The 18,580-nt window shown below is 42.7% G+C and overlaps 3 protein-coding genes and 2 pseudogenes across 5 annotated transcripts; all 5 read left to right on the top strand.

The window, feature by feature from the left end:
* Positions 1 to 964: 964 nt before the first annotated feature.
* LOC311104576 (protocadherin gamma-A11-like) lies at positions 965 to 3,496 on the top strand (the record flags this gene model as incomplete). Its single annotated transcript, XM_084146446.1, has 1 exon — positions 965 to 3,496. The coding sequence occupies one exon, from the start codon at positions 965 to 967 to the stop codon at positions 3,494 to 3,496; it is 2,532 nt and encodes an 843-aa protein (XP_084002572.1).
* A 125-nt stretch (positions 3,497 to 3,621) lies between these two features.
* LOC311104575 (protocadherin gamma-A3-like) lies at positions 3,622 to 6,916 on the top strand (the record flags this gene model as incomplete). The annotated part of the gene is made up of 3 exons (XM_084146445.1): positions 3,622 to 3,626; positions 4,450 to 6,816; positions 6,913 to 6,916. The coding sequence occupies 3 exons, from the start codon at positions 3,622 to 3,624 to the stop codon at positions 6,914 to 6,916; spliced, it is 2,376 nt and encodes a 791-aa protein (XP_084002571.1).
* Positions 6,917 to 8,755: 1,839 nt separating this feature from the next.
* LOC311104574 (protocadherin gamma-A11-like) lies at positions 8,756 to 10,167 on the top strand (annotated as a pseudogene). Its single transcript has one exon. The product of its transcript is annotated as a protocadherin gamma-A11-like (transcript).
* On the top strand, positions 10,164 to 13,901 carry LOC311104573 (protocadherin gamma-A1-like; annotated as a pseudogene). Its single transcript has 2 exons — positions 10,164 to 10,168; positions 12,909 to 13,901. The product of its transcript is annotated as a protocadherin gamma-A1-like (transcript).
* Positions 13,902 to 16,186: 2,285 nt separating this feature from the next.
* On the top strand, positions 16,187 to 17,418 carry LOC311104572 (protocadherin gamma-A10-like; the record flags this gene model as incomplete). Its single annotated transcript, XM_084146444.1, is given in 2 exon segments — positions 16,187 to 17,360; positions 17,363 to 17,418. Coding segments are annotated over 2 exon segments (1,230 nt in total).
* Between the last annotated feature and the right edge of the window lie 1,162 nt (positions 17,419 to 18,580).

The raw sequence follows: 18,580 nt of genomic DNA, 5'->3' as shown, positions 1-18,580 counted from the left end.
CGGCCGGCTGCGACAGAGCATGGAATCGAACCAGGATCTCTAGTGGCACAGTTAGCACTGCGATGCAGTGCCTTAGACCACTGCGCCACTCAGGAGTTCATGTTGTATGTGTGCTGAGTTCTATGTCTGCAGATTTTTTAGAAATGTATTTCGAGCTGAGCGTTATTAGTGCTTGTGATATATTGGTGACTCTCTAACACTGTGAACTGTGATGTTGCTTCAGCTCCACCCTGTGTGGACAGCGACACTTCTGTCTTAATAGCGGCAGAGGGCTGCTTCACTCTCTCACACTGTGTATTATCCTTACCTCTGTCTGTCTATTGATCAAATGTCGCTATAGATTGTAGCCTTTCCCAAGCATATTGCTTTCAACCTACTTCAATGTTGGTTTGAAGTGGTTCAGGTGTGGTTAGGACGGTTGTGTAATACTCTTTTATGCACGATCCTTACCGAGGTTTATGGGATAGTGGCATTTTTTAGTAGGCTATAACATTTTTATTAGTTTTTTTTTCTGGTCATAGAATTATAGTGATGAACGTTGCATTTATTTAAATTGCAGAAAGTTGTGTTTAGATAATGATTCGCTTATAGATTCTTTTGGAAAAATAAATCATGATGTACAGTGATAAATCAGTTCTGAACGGTTTTAGGCTTTCAAGACTGTTATGATGTTCATGTTTTGGACTCTGATGGCCGCTGTTGATCAGTGAAATAATTTCTGTCCGGTGTTGTCAGTCAGTAGAGTCCCCTCCCCTATCACTGCGCTCTACCAGAGGAGAGGGAGAGACTCTGCACTTCATACGAGGTGGGGCGCGAGACACGTTCAGATAGCATATACACTGGGAAAGTGAAAATAGCCTGGATTCAAATAATACATCGACTATTGCGATACTCTTCTCTTTGCTCATATTTTCTTGGGAAATAGCATAAGGAATATTCCTGTTGGATTTATTATTTGCTGGCTATGGCATTGGAAGGATGTGTTCAACCTAAATGCCTAAAATGGCGTTTGTGTTGTGGACTGCGATGGCAAGTACTGCTTTTTCTCCTGTATTTCAGTCATATTGTACGTGGCCAAATCCGGTATTCTATTCCGGAGGAGATGAAGAAAGGTTCTCTTATCGGTAACGTAGCTCAAGACCTGGGGATAGATCTGAAAAGGCTCCGAGCCGGCCGGGCCCGTATCGTGACCGGAGAAAGCATTCAGTACACAGAGCTGAAGACAGACAAAGGGATTCTAGTCGTGAGTGAGAGAATAGACAGAGAGCAGCTTTGTGGATACGTCACACCGTGCAGCTTCAGCTTCGAAATAATTTTAGAAAACCCCATGGAGCTCCATCACATTACTATAGAAATCCTGGACATTAATGATAATTCTCCAATATTTAAGAAAAATCTAATTAATTTAGAAATCAGCGAATCCGCTGTTCTTGCTGCGCGCTTCGCTTTAGCCAGTGCAGAGGACCCTGATGTAGGAGTTAACAGTCTGCGGGAGTATGTTTTAAGTTCAAACGATAATTTCATTCTAAAACAACATTCAAATGCAGACGGAAAAAAATATGCAGAGATGGTCCTCCAGAAACCGTTAGATAGAGAGGAGCATCCTCGTCTTTCTTTAAGGCTAATCGCTGTAGACGGTGGAAATCCGCAGAGATCTGGCACCGTAAATATAGAGATCACTGTCCTAGATGCCAATGACAATGCTCCTGTGTTTAACCAATCAGTGTACAGGGCTACTGTGATGGAAAACGCACTGAAAGGCACATATATTACCACAGTCAACGCCAGTGATGCAGACAGCGGGACGAATAGTTGTGTTACATACTTTTTTTCAGACATGAATGGAGGTCTAGCTGATGTGTTGGCAATCGAGGAAAACACAGGCACAATATCCGTTTCAGGGTTGATTGATTATGAAAAAGATAAAAAGTATGAACTGAGAATTGAGGCAAAAGACCAGGGTGGTTTAACAGATTCCAGTAAAGTTATCGTTGAGGTCATTGATATAAACGACAATGAGCCTGTAATAAGTGTCATGTCATTCACGAGTCCGGTTTCTGAAGACTCTCCTCCCGGTACAACCATCGGTATCATCAACGTTAAAGACTTTGATTCAGGTGAAAACGGACATGTGAGCTGTAGCCTAGACCAAAACATCCCCTTCAAGATAAAATCTAATTTAAGAAATTACTACACCTTGGTAACCGATGCTGTTTTAGACCGCGAGAGCATGTCAGAATATAACATAACTGTAGTAGCCACGGACGCAGGGTCGCCTCCTTTATCAAGTAAGAGAACCTTTCACCTGAAGGTGTCTGACGTCAACGACAATGCCCCAGTTTTTTCACAGGGCGTGTACAACTCTTATATCCCAGAGAATAACTCTCCAGGCGTCTCTATATTTACTGTTAGAGCTAAAGACACCGACTCCAATCAAAATGCTCGTATTTCCTATATTCTGGAGGATACTGACGTCAGCGGGACTCCTGTGTCTGCTTATGTTTCCGTAAATGCAGAGAGTGGGGTGATACACGCTGTGCGCTCCTTTGATTACGAACAAATCAAACAGCTTACACTCGTGCTTAAGGCGCAAGACGGAGGCTCTCCCCCGCTCAGTAGCAATGTGAGTGTCAACATCTTCATTCAAGATCAGAACGACAACGCGCCTCAAGTTCTGTACCCAGTCCAGACTAGCAGCTCTCTGGTGGCTGAAATTGTGCCTCGTTCAGCAGATGTGGGCTATCTTGTCACTAAAGTGGTGGCTGTTGATGTGGACTCTGGACAGAATGCCTGGCTCTCGTATAAACTGCAGAAAGCGACGGACAGGGCGCTGTTTGAAGTGGGCTTACAGAATGGAGAAATAAGAACTATACGCCAAGTCAATGATAAAGATGCTGTGAAACAAAGGCTCACTGTTGTAGTGGAGGACAACGGGCAGCCCTCTCGTTCAGCTACAGTCAATGTTAACGTGGCGGTGGCGGACAGCTTCCCTGAAGTGCTCTCGGAGTTCACTGACTTTACGCACGACAAGGACTACAATGACAACCTGACTTTTTACTTAGTCTTGGCTTTGGCTGTAGTCTCATTTCTGTTCATCACATGTTTAGTGGTTATTATATCAGTGAAAATATACAGATGGAGACAGTCTCGCATCCTCTATCATTCCAATCTCCCGGTTATTCCGTATTATCCACCGCGTTACGCAGACACTTTGGGGACAGGAACTCTACAGCACGTGTACAATTACGAGGTGTGCAGGACGACTGACTCCAGAAAGAGTGACTGTAAGTACACCAGACCCTGTAGTCAGAACGTACTGATAATGGACCCCAGTTCTACAGGGACGATGCAGCGCATGCAGAGTGAAAATAACGTTCTGGATGAACCAGACTCTCCACTAGAGGTGAGTTTAAATAATATAGCATCTTGTGTCGCAATTCATCTCTCCAAAGTGTCCTTTTTAACCAAATCAGCTATTGTGTTCTCGTGCCTTTAGGTTACGTTATACCATATCTCTTTAGTCAACGTTACATGGTGAAATACTTTTTGGCTAGTTTTGGCTTTTATAGTATGCACGCTGTCTGAGTTTGTAGAACGTGACAATATACTCAGTAAGACTGCATGTGGTAAGTTCCTTTCAGCACAACTCGAGGTGGACAGCGCCACTTTTGTGGTGGTGAGGAGGGGGTTGCTCCGCTCTCTCACACAATGTGCTATCCCTTGTCCTGCTTGATCAAAATTAGCTTTGCTGTAGAGTGTCCATAGAATCACTTGGATCAGTGTTGATCGCAATAAAATAACTATGTTATCTCACTGCATTGTTCAGTAATGGCTTAAATGGTGTTTTTTACGCACAAAATGTTTTTTTGTTTTTTGAGGGTGACATGTATCATTATCAAATCATACTATTTTCCCCGCTGGTCAAATTACTTTACTACTTGAACGTTGTATTTAATTATGTTGCACCTGCCACGGTGTATAACTACCTATTTGTAAAGCAAGTAGTGCTGTAAAGTGTTTAAACGTTTCTATACAGTTGTAAATTGTTAATGTCATCTGGTCTTTTGGACTCTAAGGGCCGCTGTTGATCAGCGAAATAATTTCTGTCCAGTGTTGTCAGCCAGTAGAGTCCCCTCCCCTATCACTGCGCTCTACCAGAGGAGAGGGAGAGACTGCGCTTCATACCAGGCGGGGCGCAACAGAGAGACATTCGCTCTGATCCATATATACACGGAGGGGACATTTGAAATAGCCTGGATTAAAATAACAAGTCATCTATCACTCTTCTCTTTGCTCGTCGTTTCTGAGGATGCGGTATAAGGAATATTCGTGTTGGTTGTATTCTCTGTTGGCTATGGCATCGGAAGGATTGCTTCAACCTAAATGCCTAAAATGGCGTTTCTGCTCTGAACTGCGGTGGCAAGTACTTATTTTTCTCCTGTATTTCAGTCATATTGTCAGTGGCCAAATACGGTATTCTATTCCGGAGGAGATGAAGAAAGGTTCCCTTATCGGTAACGTAGCTCAAGACCTGGGGTTGGATTTGAAAAGGCTCCGAGCGGGTCGGGCCCGTATCGTGACAGGAGAAAGCATTCAGTACACAGAGCTGAAAACAGACAAAGGGATTCTAGTCGTGAGTGAGAGAATAGACCGAGAGCAGCTTTGTGGCGACGTCACACCATGTAGCTTCAACTTCGAAATGATACTGGAAACGCCGATGGAGCTACATCGTGTTACTGTGGAAATCTTGGATGTAAATGATAATGCCCCTATTTTTCCGAATAATCACATCAAATTTGAAATCAGTGAATCTGCCACTCTAGGTTCTCGTTTTGTATTGGAGAGTGCTGAGGATCTTGATGTAGGAGTTAACGGTTTAGAGAATTATTTTTTAACCCCTAATGACAATTTTATTCTGAAACAGCATGCAAATCCTGATGGTAGAAGGTTTGCAGAAATGATTTTACAGAAACCGTTAGATAGAGAGGATCGTCCTCGTCTCTCTTTAAAGCTGATCGCTGTAGACGGTGGAAATCCGCAGAGATCTGGCACAGTAAATATAGAAATCACTGTCCTGGATGCCAATGACAATGCGCCAGTGTTTAACCAGTCAGTGTACAGGGCTACTGTGATGGAGAACGCACAGAAAGGCACCTATATCACAACCTTAAATGCCAGTGATGCAGACAGTGGTTCGAATGGGTTAGTTACTTATTCGTTTTCTAATTTAAAAGGGAACTTAGCAGATATATTTGAAATTGACAGGACAACTGGCAAAATATCTGTAGCTGGACAAATAGATTTTGAAAAAGACAAGAAATATGAAATTAGAGTTGAGGCTAAAGACCAAGGTGGTTTGACAGACCTCGGTAAAGTTGTCATAGATATAGTTGACATAAATGACAACGCACCTGTTATAAACGTCATGTCTTTCTCCAGCCCTGTGTCTGAAGATGCTCCTCTGGGAACAACCATTGCAATAATCAATGTCAAAGACGTCGATTCTGAGCGGAATGGTCAGGTTACGTGCTCTATAGATACGAACCTCCCATTTAAGATCAAATCATCTCTGACGAATTATTACAATTTGATCACAGATTCAACTTTTGACCGAGAAACTACACCAGAATACAACATAACCATAACAGCGACAGATTCTGGTTCGCCGCCTCTCTCTACCACCAGGACATTACACCTTAGAATCTCTGACGTAAATGACAATGCCCCATTGTTTCATCAGAGCTCATACTCTGCATACGTCACAGAGAATAACTCTCCTGGAATGTCCATATTTACTGTCAGCGCTTGGGATTCGGACTGGAATCAAAATGCTAGAATCTCTTACTTCTTGGATGACACGAAGATCAGTGGAACTCCAGTCTCTACTTATATATCCATTAACTCTGAAACCGGAGTTTTACATGCGGTGCGTTCTTTTGATTATGAACAAATTAAACAGCTTAAACTCGTGGTTAAGGCACAAGACGGAGGCTCTCCTCCCCTCAGTAGCAATGTGACTGTCACCATCTTCATCCAAGATCAGAACGACAACACGCCTCAGGTTCTGTACCCAGTCCAGACTAGCAGCTCTCTGGTAGCTGAAATGGTGCCTCGTTCAGCAGACGTGGGCTATCTTGTCACTAAAGTGGTGGCTGTTGATGTGGACTCTGGACAGAATGCCTGGCTCTCGTATAAACTGCAGAAAGTGACAGACAGGGCGCTGTTTGAAGTGGGCTTACAGAATGGAGAAATAAGAACTATACGCCAAGTCAATGATAAAGATGCTGTGAAACAAAGGCTCACTGTTGTAGTGGAGGACAACGGGCAGCCCTCTCGTTCAGCTACAGTCAATGTTAACGTGGCGGTGGCTGACAGCTTCCCTGAAGTGCTCTCGGAGTTCACTGACTTTACGCACGACAAAGAGTACAATGACAACCTGACTTTTTACTTAGTCTTGGCTTTGGCTGTAGTTTCATTTCTGTTCATCACATGTTTAGTGGTTATTATATCAGTGAAAATATACAGATGGAGACAGTCTCGCATCCTCTATCATTCCAATCTCCCGGTTATTCCGTATTATCCACCGCGTTACGCAGACACTTTGGGGACAGGAACTCTACAGCACGTGTACAATTACGAGGTGTGCAGGACGACTGACTCCAGAAAGAGTGACTGTAAGTTCTCCAGACCCTGTAGTCAGAACGTACTGATAATGGACCCCAGTTCTACTGGGACGATGAAGCGGATGCAGAGTGAACAGAACATCCTGGATGAACCAGACTCCCCACTGGAGGTGAGTGTGTTGGAGTTTAAACAGTATTGCTCATTGGGTTGGAATATATATTTTCAATACTTTTTTAATGAGTCCTTTGTAACCATTTCCCCTATTGTGCCTACTTAATATTTCTGTAGTTAACAGTATTTGTGCAAATCAGCTGTTAAGTTTGGTTGTGGTTAGCTTTGGCTTTTATAGAACGTCATTGCCAGTTGAGTTTTTAGACTGTGGTTTCGAAGTTAGCATACTAATTGCTACAATAGAAGCAATTACTTGTTTATTGGTTAGTTTGAGCTTTTATAGTATACCTACTGATTTGTTTTCATCACACTAGCATTAATGTAGGCTGTGTGGCCATTTCAGGAACACTCTTTGTGGACAGCGCCACTTCTGTCCTGATAGCAGCAGAGGTCTGCTCTGCTCGCACACGCTGCTCTCCCTTGCTCCAACCGCAGTGTTATGACAAAGAGTCACTATGGAGTCCCTTGCACAGTGTTAACTGCTTGTCATATGTCATATAACCAACCCACTTTCGTACGGAATATGTTGTTCAATAATGCTTTGGATGGCGGATCCACGGAAATGTTTTTACGCACGTTCGAATCTATTGCTAAGAGGATAGAGTGGCATGATTGAGTATCAAATTATTGCTATTTGCCTTACTGGTCCAAGTATTATAGCCATTGAACGTTTCATTTATATAGATTGCACCCAGCACAGTGTTCAACTAGCTATTTGAAATATTTGGGGAATAAATTAGTGCTGTAAATTGTTAAATCATTTCTAAGTTCTTACCGATTCAAATATAATGTGGTTTTCATTTTTTGAACTCTGAGAGCCGCTGTTGATCAGTGAAATAATTTCTGTCCAGTGTTGTCAGTCAGTAGAGTCCCCTCCCCTATCACTGCGCTCTATCAGAGGAGAGGGAGAGACTCTGCGCTTCATACGAGGTGGAGCGCGACAGAGAGACACTCGCTCTGATCTATACAGATATCTAAAGAGGACGGTGAAAATAGCCTGGATTTAAATAATAAGTCAAATATCGCTATTTCTTCTATTTGTTGAGGATAAAAGGAATATTTCTGTTGGATTTATTATTTGTTGACTATGGCTTCGGAAGGATTCCTTCAACCTAAATGCGAAAAATGGCGTTTGTGTTTTGGACTGCGGTGGCAAGTACAGATTTTTCTCCTTTATCTCAGTCATATTGTGAGTGGTCAAATCCGGTATTCCATTCCGGAGGAGATGAAGACAGGGTCTCTTATAGGTAACGTAGCTCAAGACCTGGGGATAGATCTGAAAAGGCTCCGAGCGGGCCGGGCCCGTATCGTGACCGGAGAAAGCATTCAGTACACAGAGCTGAAAACAGACAAAGGGATTCTAGTCGTAAGTGAGAGAATAGACCGAGAGCAGCTTTGTGGCGACGTCACACCATGTAGCTTCAGCTTCGAAATGATTCTAGAAAATCCAATGGAGCTTCATCACGTTACTATAGAAATCCTGGACGTGAACGATAATTCTCCAATATTTAAGAAAAATAATATACATTTAGAAATCAGTGAATCCGCTGTTATTGGTGCGCGTTTTGCCTTAGCCAGTGCAGAAGATCCCGATGTAGGAGCTAATGGCCTACAGGAGTATGTTTTAAGTTCAAACGATAATTTCATTCTAAAACAACATCCAAATGCCGATGGAAGAAAATATGCAGAGATGGTCCTCCAGAAACCATTAGATAGAGAAAAGCATCCTCGTCTCTCTTTAAAGCTAATCGCTGTAGACGGTGGAAATCCACAGAGGTCTGGCACAGTAAATATAGACATCACTGTATTGGATGTGAATGACAATGCGCCTGTGTTTAACCAGTCATTGTATAGGGCTACTGTGATGGAAAACGCACTGAAAGGCACCTACATTACATCCGTGAATGCCAGTGATGCAGACAGTGGGACGAATAGTTTTATTGTATACTCTATTTCAGACATGAATGGAGGTCTAGCTGATGTGTTGACTATCAATGAAAACACAGGCACAATATCAGTTTCAGGGTTGATTGATTATGAAAAAGAGAAAAAGTTTGAACTGAGAATTGAGGCAAAAGACCAGGGAGGCTTAACGGATTCGAGTAAAGTTATCGTTGAGGTCATTGATATAAACGATAATGAGCCTGTAATAAGTGTCATGTCATTCACGAGTCCGGTTTCTGAAGACTCTCCTCCCGGTACAACCATCGGTATCATCAACGTTAAAGACTTTGATTCAGGTGAAAACGGACATGTGAGCTGTAGCCTAGACCAAAACATCCCCTTCAAGATAAAATCTAATTTAAGAAATTACTACACCTTGGTAACCGATGCTGTTTTAGACCGCGAGAGCATGTCAGAATATAACATAACTGTAGTAGCCACGGACGCAGGGTCGCCTCCTCTATCAAGTAAGAGAACCTTTCACCTGAAGGTGTCTGACGTCAACGACAACGCCCCAGTGTTTCCACAGGGCGTGTACAACTCTTATATCGCAGAGAATAACTCTCCAGGCGTCTCTATATTTACTGTTAGAGCTAAAGACACCGACTCCAATCAAAATGCCCGTATTTCCTATATTCTGGCGGATACTGACGTCAGCCGGACTCCTGTGGCTGCTTATGTTTCCGTAAATGCAGAGAGTGGGGTGATACACGCGGTACGCTCCTTTGATTACGAACAAATCAAACAGCTTACACTCGTGGTTAAGGCCCAAGACGGAGGCTCTCCCCCGCTCAGTAGCAATGTGACTGTGAAAATAATGATACAGGACCAAAATGACAACGCGCCTCAGGTTCTGTACCCAGTCCAGACTAGCAGCTCTCTGGTGGCTGAAATGGTTCCTCGTTCAGCAGATGTGGGCTATCTTGTCACTAAAGTGGTGGCTGTTGATGTGGACTCTGGACAGAATGCCTGGCTCTCGTATAAACTACAGAAAGTGACAGACAGGGCGCTGTTTGAAGTGGGCTTGCAGAATGGAGAAATAAGAACTATACGTCAAGTCACTGATAAAGATGTTGTGAAACAAAGGCTCACTGTTGTAGTGGAGGACAACGGGCAGCCCTCTCGTTCAGCTACAGTCAATGTTAACGTGGCGGTGGCGGACAGCTTCCCTGAAGTGCAATCGGAGTTCACTGACTTTACGCACGAGAAGGAGTACAATGACAACCTGACTTTTTACTTAGTCTTGGCTTTGGCTGTAGTCTCATTTCTGTTCATCACATGTTTAGTGGTTATTATATCAGTGAAAATATACAGATGGAGACAGTCTCGCATCCTCTATCATTCCAATCTCCCGGTTATTCCGTATTATCCACCGCGTTACGCAGACACTTTGGGGACAGGAACTCTACAGCACGTGTACAATTATGAGGTGTGCAGGACGACTGACTCCAGAAAGAGTGACTGTAAGTTCGCCAGACCCTGTAGTCAGAACGTACTGATAATGGACCCCAGTTCTACAGGGACGATGCAGCGGATGCAGAGTGAAAAGAACATATTGGATGAACCTGACTCTCCACTAGAGGTGAGTTTATTGGAGTTTAAATAATGTAGCTCATTTTGTGGGAGTAGGCCTGCAGCTTTACAATATGACTTTTTTTTTTTTTTAATCAACAATTTTCCTCTGGTGCCTTACTATTTATCTTCATATCTCAGAGGTTGGGTTGCTTTCTCCTCTCGATATATTAGAAGGAAATCAAGGATTATGCATTTTTTTAGTAACCTACAAAAAAAAAGATTTAGTTACATGTTGTGTGTGTGCTGAGTTCTATGTCAGCAGACATTTTTAAATAACATCCTGGATGAATCAGACTCCACACTAGAGCAGAGTTTTTTGGAGTTGAGATAATGTAGCTGTCAGTGTCGGAGTTCAACTCTGCAATGTGTCCTCTGTACCCATTTTCAATTGTGCTCTGGTACATGGCTAATATTTATTTATTTTTATTTTTTTTGGGGGGGGGGTGGCACGTGTATGCCTGTTGAGTTGGTTGGAAATTATTTCGAAATGCTTAACGCCACAATAGTAAGGTTGTAGCGTTTTATGGCCACTTCAGCACCACTCTGTGTGGAAAGCGCCACATCTAGTGAACACCAAATGTATCCTCAGCTCTCTCACATTGCATGCTATACCTTTTCCAGCTACTGTCTATATCATTCAATAGTCACTATGTATCCATGTTTACCGTTAGTCATACACCAATCAAATAATTCTCAATACAGGTATTTTACTTTATTTTCCAGTAGTGGTTTGGACGGCTGTTCCATAGAAAGGTTTTACGCACGATGCAATCTAGGGCTGAGAGGATATAGTGGCATGTTTCAGATGATTAGGGTATGTTCTCTGTTGGACATATTTTAGTAATCAGAGATTGCATTTATTTAGATTGCAAGTACACATACCACAGTGGTTCTAATTGTGACATTGTGTAAATAAATTAGTGCTGGAAAGTGTTGAATAATTTCTACAAAGTTCTATATTTTTACATATCATCAGGTGTTCATGTTTTGGACTCTAAGGGCCGCTGTTGATCAGTGAAAAAATGTCTGTCCAGTGTTGTCTGTCAGTAGAATCCCCTCCCCTATCACTGGGTTCTACCAGACGAGAGGAAGAGACTGCGCTTCAAACGAGGTGGGGCGCGACAGAGAGACATTCCCTTCAATCCGTCAATCAGAAAACCACAGTGAAGAATAGGCTAGATTGAAGCGAAGCATCGACTAGTATTTGTTCACCGTTTCTTAGGATAACCTATAAGGAATCCTCTTGTGGATTTTAATTATTTGTTGGCTATGGCATCGGAAGGACCCCTTCAACTTAAATGCATAAGATGTCGATTGTGCTGTGGAGTGCGGTGGCAAGTACTGATTTTCCTCCTTTATTTCAGTCATATTGTCAGCGGCCAAATCCGGTATTCCATTCCAGAGGAGATGAAGAAAGGCTCTCTTATCGGTAACGTAGCTCAAGACCTAGGATTGGATTTGAAAAGGCTCCGAACGGGACGGGCCCGTATTGTGACAGGAGAAAGCATTCAGTACACAGAGATGAAGTCGGACAAAGGGATTCTAGTCGTGAGTGAGAGAATAGACCGAGAGCAGCTTTGTGGCGACGTGACACCGTGTAGCTTCAGCTTCGAAATCATTCTCGAAAATCCGATCGAACTGCATCGTGTTACAGTTGAAATTTTAGATGTAAACGACCATTCACCTGTTTTTAAGAATAATTATATCAAATTTGAAATCAGCGAATCCGCCATTTTAGGTTCTCGTTTCGTATTAGAGAGTGCTGAGGATCCCGATGTGGGAGTTAACGGTCTTCATGGTTATGTTTTAACTCCAAATGATAATTTTATTCTGAAACAACATGCGAATCCTGATGGTAGCAAGTTTGCCGAAATGATTTTACAGAAACCGTTAGATAGAGAGGAGCATCCTCGTCTTTCTTTAAAGCTAATCGCTGTAGACGGTGGAAATCCACAGAGATCTGGCACAGTAAATATAGAAATCACTGTCCTAGATGCCAATGACAATGCTCCTGTGTTTAACCAATCAGTGTACAGGGCCACTGTGATGGAAAACGCACTGAAAGGCACATATATCACAACCGTAAATGCCAGCGATGCAGACAGTGGCTCGAATGGAATGGTGACCTATTCTTTTTCAAATTTGAAAGGGAACTTGGCAGATATATTTCACATTGATGAGACAACTGGCAAGATATCTGTTGCTGGACAAATCGATTTTGAAAAAGACAAAAAATATGAAATTAGAGTTGAGGCCAAAGATCAAGGTGGTTTGACAGACCTCGGTAAAGTTGTCATAGAAATAGTTGACATAAATGACAACGCACCTGTTATAAACGTCATGTCTTTCTCCAGCCCTGTGTCTGAAGATGCTCCTCCTGGAACCACGATAGCCGTTATAAATGTTAAAGATGCTGATTCAGAGAGAAACGGACAGATTACTTGTTCTATAAATAATAACCTCCCGTTCAAAGTTCAATCGTCGTTAAGTAGTTATTACAACTTGATCTCAGATGTAGCTTTTGACAGAGAAACAACGCCAGAATACAACATAACCATAACAGCAACAGATTCTGGTTCGCCTCCTCTCTCTAGCGCCAGGATATTACACCTTAGAATCTCTGACGTAAATGACAATGCCCCATTGTTTCATCAGAGTTCATACTCTGCATACGTCACAGAGAATAACTCTCCTGGAATGTCAATATATACTGTCAGCGCGCGGGACTCTGACTGGAACCAAAACGCTAGAATTTCGTACCTATTGGAGGACACGCAGATCAGTGGAACTCCAGTCTCTACATATATATCCATTAACTCTGAAACTGGAGTTTTATATGCGGTGCGTTCTTTTGATTACGAACAAATTAATCAGCTTAAACTCGTGGTTAAGGCGCAAGACGGAGGCTCTCCTCCACTCAGTAGTAATGTCAGCGTAACCATCTTCATCCAAGATCAGAACGACAACGCGCCTCAGGTTCTGTACCCAGTCCAGATTAGCAGCTCTCTGGTGGCTGAAATGGTTCCTCGTTCAGCAGATGTGGGCTATCTTGTCACTAAAGTGGTGGCTGTTGATGTGGACTCTGGACAGAATGCCTGGCTCTCGTATAAACTGCAGAAAGCGACAGACAGGGCGCTGTTTGAAGTGGGTTTACAAAATGGAGAAATAAGAACTATACGCCAAGTCAGTGATAAAGATGCTGTGAAACAAAGGCTCACTGTTGTAGTGGAGGACAACGGGCAGCCCTCTCGTTCAGCTACAGTCAATGTTAATGTGGCGGTGGCGGACAGCTTCCCTGAAGTGCTCTCGGAGTTCACTGACTTTACGCACGACAAGGAGTACAATGACAACATGACTTTTTACTTAGTCTTGGCTTTGGCTGTAGTCTCATTTCTGTTCATCACATGTTTAGTGGTTATTATATCAGTGAAAATATACAGATGGAGACAGTCTCGCATCCTCTATCATTCCAATCTCCCGGTTATTCCGTATTATCCACCGCGTTACGCAGACACTTTGGGGACAGGAACTCTACAGCACGTGTACAATTACGAGGTGTGCAGGACGACGGACTCCAGAAAGAGTGACTGTAAGTTCTCCAGACCCTGTAGTCAGAACGTACTGATAATGGACCCCAGTTCTACAGGGACGATGCAGCGGATGCAGAGTGAAAAGAGCATCTTGGATGAACCAGACTCCCCAATAGAGGTGAGTTTATTGGAGCTGAAATTATATTGCTCAGTGGGTAGAAATACTGCTCTTATTAATAAATAATTCGTTATAATTTGTTGTTATAGTGCCTAAAGGTTTGTGTATTCAGTATTTCTCTACTCAACAGCATAGTTAAATCAGCAGTTACATATTTTTGTCGTTAGCTTTGGCTTTTATATTGTCAGCTGAGTTTTCAGACTGAGGTTTCGAGGGTAACATATTACGTTGTACTATAGTGGGAATTACTCCACGTTTTCCGGATTATTTTTGGCTTTTATAGTACGCCTGCTGAGTTGTCTTTATCTTAAGTGATACAATAGCAACGAGGTAGTGTTGTAACGACATTTCAGCACAACTGTGTGGACAGCGCCGCTTATGTCATGATAGCAGCAGAGTTCTGCTTCGCTCTTTCGTACTGCTCTCCCTTGTGCCAACCGTTGTGATTTTATAAAGTCACTATGGAGTTACTAAATAGTCACTTAACCAGTGTTAACTGCTTGTCATATGTCAAATATCGTTCAACATACTTTTGTTACTGTGTTGTTCAATAATGGGTTGGATTGCGCATCCATGGAAATGTTTTTACGTTTGTTCCAATTTGTGGCTGAGAGGACAGGGTGGCATGCTTTATAATCATATTGTTGCTATTTGCCTTTCTCGTCATAGTATTACAGTGATTGAAAGTTGAATTTATTTAGATTGCAACTAGCACAGTTTTCAACTAGCTATTTGCAATATTTTCGGAGGAAAGTAGTGCTGTGAGGTGATTAATCATTTCTACGTTTTTATCAATTCAAATATAATTTGGTGTTCATGTTTTGGACTCTAAGGGCCGCTGTTGATCAGTGAAATAATTTCTGTCCAGTGTTGTCAGTCAGTAGAGTCAACTCCCCTATTACTGCGCTCTGTGAGAGGAGAGGGGGAGACTGCACTTCATACGAGGCGGGGCGGGAGAGAGACACACTCGCTCAAACAGATACCTGAAGGAGACAGTTAAAATAACACTTCCACTATCAGTTTTCTCTTTGCTTGTCGTTTCTGAGGATAAGGTCTAAGGAATATTCGTGTTGGATTTTATTATTTGTTGGCTATGGCATCTGAAGGATTCCTTCAACCGAAATGCCTAAAATGGCGTTTGTGTTTTGGACTGCGGTGGCAAGTACTGATTTTCCTCCTGTATTTCAGTCATATTGTGAGTGGCCAAATCCGCTATTCCATTCCAGAGGAGATGAAGAAAGGATCTCTTATAGGTAACGTAGCTCAAGACCTGGGATTGGATTTGAAAAGGCTCCGAGCGGGTCGGGCCCGTATCGTGACCGGAGAAAGCATTCAGTACACAGAGCTGAAAACAGACAAAGGGATTCTAGTCGTGAGTGAGAGAATAGACCGAGAGCAGCTTTGTGGTGACGTGACGCCGTGTAGTTTCAGCTTCGAAATCCTTCTAGAAAACCCTATGGAACTACGTCGTATTACTGTGGAGATTCTGGATATAAATGACCATGCCCCTGCTTTTCCAAAGAAAGATGTTCAATTTGAAATTAGCGAGTCTGCCACCTTGGGCTCGCGTTTTTCGTTGGCTAGTGCAGAAGATCCCGATGTAGGGCTCAACGCCCTACAGAATTATGATTTAACTCCCAATGATCATTTCATTCTAAAGCAACATACGAATCCGGACGGTAGTAAATATGCAGAGATGGTCCTCCAGAAACCGTTAGATAGAGAGGAACATCCTCGTATTTCTCTAAAGCTGATCGCTGTAGACGGTGGAAATCCGCAGAGGTCTGGCACAGTAAATATAGAGATCACTGTCCTAGATGTGAATGACAATGCGCCCGTGTTTAACCAGTCAGTGTACATGGCTACTGTGATGGAAAACGCACTGCAAGGCACATATATTACAACCGTAAATGCCAGTGATGCAGATAACGGATCAAACAGCGTCGTTGCTTATTCCTTCTCCAACCTCAAAAAACATTTAGCTGACATATTCAATATAGACGAAACAACAGGCACAATATCAGTTGCGGGGGAAATAGATTACGAGAAAGATAAGAAATACGAGGTTAGAGTTGAGGCTAAGGACCAGGGAGGTTTAACAGACACCAGTAAAGTTGTCATTGAAGTTATTGACATAAATGACAATGCACCAGTTATAAACGCCATGTCTTTCTCCAGCCCTGTATCTGAAGATGCTCCTCCTGGAACCACTATTGCTATTATAAATGTTAAAGACGCTGATTCAGAGAGAAACGGACAGATTACTTGCTCTATAAATACCAACCTCCCGTTTAAGATCCAATCTTCGTTAAGTAGTTATTATACTCTGATCTCAGATGGAGCTTTTGACAGAGAAACAACACCAGAATACAACATAACCATAACAGCGACAGATTCTGGTTTGCCTCCTCTCTCCAGCGCCAGGATATTACACCTTAGAATCTCTGACGTAAATGACAATGCCCCATTGTTTCATCAGAGTTCATACTCTGCTTACGTCACAGAGAATAACTCTCCTGGAATGTCCATATTTACTGTCAGTGCGCGGGACTCTGACTGGAATCAAAACGCTAGAATCTCGTACCTCTTGGAGGACACGCAGATCAGTGGAACTCCAGTCTCTACTTATATATCCATTAACTCTGAAACTGGAGTTTTACATGCGGTGCGTTCCTTTGATTATGAACAAATTAAACAGCTTAAACTCGTGGTTAAGGCACAAGACGGAGGCTCTCCTCCGCTCAGTAGCAATGTGACTGTCACCATCTTCATTCAAGACCAGAATGACAATGCGCCTCAGGTTCTGTACCCAGTCCAGACTAGCAGCTCTCTGGTGGCTGAAATGGTGCCTCGTTCAGCAGATGTGGGCTATCTTGTCACTAAAGTGGTGGCTGTTGATGTGGACTCTGGACAGAATGCCTGGCTCTCGTATAAACTGCAGAAAACGACAGACAGGGCGCTGTTTGAAGTGGGCTTACAGAATGGAGAAATAAGAACTATACGCCAAGTCAATGATAAAGATGCTGTGAAACAAAGGCTCACTGTTGTAGTGGAGGACAACGGGCAGCCCTCTCGTTCAGCTACAGTCAATGTTAACGTGGCGGTGGCGGACAGCTTCCCTGAAGTGCTCTCGGAGTTCACTGACTTTACGCACGACAAGGAGTACAATGACAACATTACTTTTTACTTAGTCTTGGCTTTGGCTGTAGTCTCATTTCTGTTCATCACATGTTTAGTGGTTATTATATCAGTGAAAATATACAGATGGAGACAGTCTCGCATCCTCTATCATTCCAATCTCCCGGTTATTCCGTATTATCCACCGCGTTATGCAGACACTTTGGGGACAGGAACTCTACAGCACGTGTACAATTACGAGGTGTGCAGGACGACTGACTCCAGAAAGAGTGACTGTAAGTTCTCCAGACCCTGTAGTCAAAACGTACTGATAATGGACCCCAGTTCTACAGGGACGATTAAGCGAATGCAGAGTGAAAATAACATCCTGGATGAACCAGACTCCCCACTTGAGGTGAGTTTAGCTGATGTTTAATCATATACCTCATCTTGATGGCATACATCTCTAAAATGTGTACTTTAATTTGTATCTATGGTGAACTTCATAAGGGCAAGTCATCTTTTACTTTTTTTTTTAAAGCTTTGACATTTATAGGAAGCCTATGCCTGCTGAGTGGTAGAATCTTATTTGGAATGTAGGTGACGAAGTGCTACAATCGTAACGCTGCGGCGCTGCAATGCAATTTCTGCACCTCTCTGTGTGGACAGCGCCACTTCTGTCAGTCAGCAACAGAGGTTTGCTCCGCTCTCTCACAAAAAGTATCCATTGTTCAACTGCTGTGTATTGATGAAAAGTCTCTATAAAGTCTCAGCCTTGTGTAGACTACCCTACGGGAACGAAATAACTCTAGAAAGGTATTTGACAGTATTTTCAGACATGGTTTGGACGGCGGACACATGGCCATGTTTTTACGCACAATCCATCCTAGGGCTGAGAGGATAGGCCATTTTTTTAGTATCGTATGATTACTATTTTCCCTGCTGGTCATAATATTCTAGTAATTGAAGGGTGTATTTATTTAGATAGCACTTTGCATTTGATTTAATATATATCAGAAAAAAGGTATAGCTGTAAAGTGTTGCAATATTTCTGAACCGATTTATGTTCTCGTTTAATTTGGTGTTCATATCATGGACTCTGAGGGCCGCTGTTGATCAGTGAAATAATTTCTGTCCAGTGTTGTCAGTCAGTAGAGTCCCCTCCCCTATCACTGCGTTTTATCAGAGGAGAGGGAGAGACTGCGCTTCATACGAGGTGGGGCGCGGAAGAGACACACTTGATCTGGCACATGTATATTACAAATACAATAGAAGGGTTCAAATAGCCTGGATTAAGATAATACATCGTTTATTACTCTCCCCTTAACTCGTCGTTTGAGGATCTGGTATAAGGAATATTTTTTGTTGGATTTCTTGTCTTCTTGGATATGGCATCTGAAGGATTCCTTCAACCTATATGCTTAAGATGGCGTTTATGTGA

The sequence above is a fragment of the Coregonus lavaretus genome, assembly GCF_964263955.1.
Source record: "Coregonus lavaretus genome assembly, chromosome: 29".
In the NCBI taxonomy this organism is placed as follows: Eukaryota; Metazoa; Chordata; class Actinopteri; order Salmoniformes; family Salmonidae; genus Coregonus; species Coregonus lavaretus.
The sequence above is the reverse complement of the archived record's forward strand: the minus strand, read 5'-3'. Positions and strand labels throughout refer to the sequence as shown.